General features: G+C 58.1%; 1 protein-coding gene across 1 annotated transcript; it reads left to right on the forward strand.

The window, feature by feature from the left end:
* Nucleotides 1–341: 341 nt before the first annotated feature.
* PHYSODRAFT_328657 (hypothetical protein) lies at nucleotides 342–4,188 on the forward strand (the record flags this gene model as incomplete). The annotated part of the gene is made up of 10 exons (XM_009524976.1): nucleotides 342–464; nucleotides 882–1,403; nucleotides 1,485–1,628; nucleotides 1,670–2,191; nucleotides 2,273–2,416; nucleotides 2,458–2,601; nucleotides 2,643–3,164; nucleotides 3,246–3,389; nucleotides 3,431–3,574; nucleotides 3,616–4,188. The coding sequence occupies 10 exons, from the start codon at nucleotides 342–344 to the stop codon at nucleotides 4,186–4,188; spliced, it is 2,982 nt and encodes a 993-aa protein (XP_009523271.1).
* Between the last annotated feature and the right edge of the window lie 264 nt (nucleotides 4,189–4,452).

Consider the following 4,452-nt stretch of genomic DNA (forward strand, 5'->3'; position numbering starts at 1 on the left):
CCTATAGCGGGATCGAAGTTGGTCGAGAGGAGAAACGATCGCCGGCCAAGCACTAATATCCGGTCGATCGAGTGTTCGCACACAAGAGATAGATCACTAGAGTATGTCAAGCTGACCAATGTATTAATCCAGTCTTAACCGTACCGCTAGTTCACTACCCAAAGTGCCGACACTGCCGAGGCCAATGTAGTTCCTGGGACTTGGTGACTTGAGGGGACTTGTGGTCTTTGGTGCAAATTTTCTTCTGATTTAGGTTTAGCTGGTGTCTCTCTACCGCTACCATCTCATCTACCATCCTATAACTCCACAGCCACTGGATTCTTGTCCTGACTTCGTCCTCCATGTGCATCCCATCGTGGTCGATCCACGATCCACGATCAACCCACGATCGGCTCGCGATCCACGATCGACTCCTGATCTGCGATCGGCGATCAACTATCGATCGACGACTTGTGCCGGTTGCCGTACGCCGCCGATCCATCATCTTCTGCCCTCGGCCATCCTAGATCTGCGAGATCTGTCGTCGATCGGGACTTGGGTCGGCCTCGAATCACGCCACGGTTCGAACGCGATCATCCACAATCCAGCTTGCCACATGTCGTGCCTTACGCACCGGCGTCATCGGGCCACTTGAGATCTCCCGAAGAACTCCCTCTGATCCATAGATCCTCGCTGCCTGTCTCTCGATCACTGACCCCCCATACTTCCAATCGATCGGCCCTGCCGCCTTTCTCAGAGATCAATTCTTATTCAGCACTTCACAGCTGAGGGCTCATCTTGGGCGGTCTGCATCTTGGGCGGTCTGCGCGGGACGAATTGGAGAAGGAGCGAGGAGAAACTGTCCGAAGTGAGCCACACCGTGCACAACGACTTGCCGACAGAAGGCGAATGCGAAGAAGCGCCGAACAAGATTCGTTCTCCGAGACAGGCAGCGTATTCGATCGACGGGCTGCGAGCTCATCTTGGCCGGTCTGCATCTTGGGCGGTCTGCATCTTGGGCGGTCTGCATCTTGGGCGGTCTGCGCGGGACGAATTGGAGAAGGAGCGAGGAGAAACCGTCCGAAGTGAGCCACACCGTGCACAACGACTTGCCGACAGAAGGCGAATGCGAACAAGCGCCGAACAAGATTCGTTCTCCGAGCCAGGCAGCGTATTCGATCGACGAGCTGCGAGCTCATCTTGGCCGATCTGCATCTTGGGCGGTCTGCATCTTGGGCGGTCTGCGCGGGACGAATTGGAGAAGGAGCGAGGAGAAACTGTCCGAAGTGAGCCACACCGTGCACAACGACTTGCCGACAGAAGGCGAATGCGAACAAGCGCCGAACAAGATTCGTTCTCCGAGCCAGGCAGCGTATTCGATCGACGAGCTGCGAGCTCATCTTGGGCGGTCTGCATCTTGGGCGGTCTGCGCGGGACGAATTGGAGAAGGAGCGAGGAGAAACTGTCCGAAGTGAGCCACACCGTGCACAACGACTTGCCGACAGAAGGCGAATGCGAACAAGCGCCGAACAAGATTCGTTCTCCGAGCCAAGCAGCGTATTCGATCGACGAGCTGCGAGCTCATCTTGGGCGGTCTGCATCTTGGGCGGTCTGCGCGGGACGAATTGGAGAAGGAGCGAGGAGAAACTGTCCGAAGTGAGCCACACCGTGCACAACGACTTGCCGACAGAAGGCGAATGCGAAGAAGCGCCGAACAAGATTCGTTCTCCGAGCCAGGCAGCGTATTCGATCGACGAGCTGCGAGCTCATCTTGGGCGGTCTGCATCTTGGGCGGTCTGCATCTTGGGCGGTCTGCATCTTGGGCGGTCTGCGCGGGACGAATTGGAGAAGGAGCGAGGAGAAACCGTCCGAAGTGAGCCACACCGTGCACAACGACTTGCCGACAGAAGGCGAATGCGAACAAGCGCCGAACAAGATTCGTTCTCCGAGCCAGGCAGCGTATTCGATCGACGAGCTGCGAGCTCATCTTGGCCGATCTGCATCTTGGGCGGTCTGCATCTTGGGCGGTCTGCGCGGGACGAATTGGAGAAGGAGCGAGGAGAAACTGTCCGAAGTGAGCCACACCGTGCACAACGACTTGCCGACAGAAGGCGAATGCGAACAAGCGCCGAACAAGATTCGTTCTCCGAGACAGGCAGCGTATTCGATCGACGAGCTGCGAGCTCATCTTGGGCGGTCTGCATCTTGGGCGGTCTGCGCGGGACGAATTGGAGAAGGAGCGAGGAGAAACTGTCCGAAGTGAGCCACACCGTGCACAACGACTTGCCGACAGAAGGCGAATGCGAACAAGCGCCGAACAAGATTCGTTCTCCGAGACAGGCAGCGTATTCGATCGACGAGCTGCGAGCTCATCTTGGGCGGTCTGCATCTTGGGCGGTCTGCGCGGGACGAATTGGAGAAGGAGCGAGGAGAAACTGTCCGAAGTGAGCCACACCGTGCACAACGACTTGCCGACAGAAGGCGAATGCGAACAAGCGCCGAACAAGATTCGTTCTCCGAGCCAAGCAGCGTATTCGATCGACGAGCTGCGAGCTCATCTTGGGCGGTCTGCATCTTGGCCGGTCTGCGCGGGACGAATTGGAGAAGGAGCGAGGAGAAACCGTCCGAAGTGAGCCACACCGTGCACAACGACTTGCCGACAGAAGGCGAATGCGAAGAAGCGCCGAACAAGATTCGTTCTCCGAGCCAGGCAGCGTATTCGATCGACGAGCTGCGAGCTCATCTTGGGCGGTCTGCATCTTGGGCGGTCTGCATCTTGGGCGGTCTGCATCTTGGGCGGTCTGCGCGGGACGAATTGGAGAAGGAGCGAGGAGAAACCGTCCGAAGTGAGCCACACCGTGCACAACGACTTGCCGACAGAAGGCGAATGCGAACAAGCGCCGAACAAGATTCGTTCTCCGAGCCAGGCAGCGTATTCGATCGACGAGCTGCGAGCTCATCTTGGCCGATCTGCATCTTGGGCGGTCTGCATCTTGGGCGGTCTGCGCGGGACGAATTGGAGAAGGAGCGAGGAGAAACTGTCCGAAGTGAGCCACACCGTGCACAACGACTTGCCGACAGAAGGCGAATGCGAACAAGCGCCGAACAAGATTCGTTCTCCGAGCCAGGCAGCGTATTCGATCGACGAGCTGCGAGCTCATCTTGGGCGGTCTGCATCTTGGGCGGTCTGCGCGGGACGAATTGGAGAAGGAGCGAGGAGAAACTGTCCGAAGTGAGCCACACCGTGCACAACGACTTGCCGACAGAAGGCGAATGCGAACAAGCGCCGAACAAGATTCGTTCTCCGAGCCAGGCAGCGTATTCGATCGACGAGCTGCGAGCTCATCTTGGGCGGTCTGCATCTTGGGCGGTCTGCGCGGGACGAATTGGAGAAGGAGCGAGGAGAAACCGTCCGAAGTGAGCCACACCGTGCACAACGACTTGCCGACAGAAGGCGAATGCGAACAAGCGCCGAACAAGATTCGTTCTCCGAGCCAAGCAGCGTATTCGATCGACGAGCTGCGAGCTCATCTTGGGCGGTCTGCATCTTGGCCGGTCTGCGCGGGACGAATTGGAGAAGGAGCGAGGAGAAACCGTCCGAAGTGAGCCACACCGTGCACAACGACTTGCCGACAGAAGGCGAATGCGAAGAAGCGCCGAACAAGATTCGTTCTCCGAGCCAGGCAGCGTATTCGATCGACGAGCTGCGAGCTCATCTTGGGCGGTCTGCATCTTGGGCGGTCTGCATCTTGGGCGGTCTGCATCTTGGGCGGTCTGCGCGGGACGAATTGGAGAAGGAGCGAGGAGAAACCGTCCGAAGTGAGCCACACCGTGCACAACGACTTGCCGACAGAAGGCGAATGCGAACAAGCGCCGAACAAGATTCGTTCTCCGAGCCAGGCAGCGTATTCGATCGACGAGCTGCGAGCTCATCTTGGGCGGTCTGCATCTTGGGCGGTCTGCATCTTGGGCGGTCTGCGCGGGACGAATTGGAGAAGGAGCGAGGAGAAACTGTCCGAAGTGAGCCACACCGTGCACAACGACTTGCCGACAGAAGGCGAATGCGAACAAGCGCCGAACAAGATTCGTTCTCCGAGACAGGCAGCGTATTCGATCGACGAGCTGCGAGCTCATCTTGGGCGGTCTGCATCTTGGGCGGTCTGCGCGGGACGAATTGGAGAAGGAGCGAGGAGAAACTGTCCGAAGTGAGCCACACCGTGCACAACGACTTGCCGACAGAAGGCGAATGCGAACAAGCGCCGAACAAGATTCGTTCTCCGAGCCAAGCAGCGTATTCGATCGACGAGCTGCGAGCTCATCTTGGGCGGTCTGCATCTTGGCCGGTCTGCGCGGGACGAATTGGAGAAGGAGCGAGGAGAAACCGTCCGAAGTGAGCCACACCGTGCACAACGACTTGCCGACAGAAGGCGAATGCGAAGAAGCGCCGAACAAGATTCGTCTCCGAGCCAGGCA

Source organism: Phytophthora sojae, assembly GCF_000149755.1.
Source record: "Phytophthora sojae unplaced genomic scaffold PHYSOscaffold_3, whole genome shotgun sequence".
In the NCBI taxonomy this organism is placed as follows: Eukaryota; Oomycota; class Peronosporomycetes; order Peronosporales; family Peronosporaceae; genus Phytophthora; species Phytophthora sojae.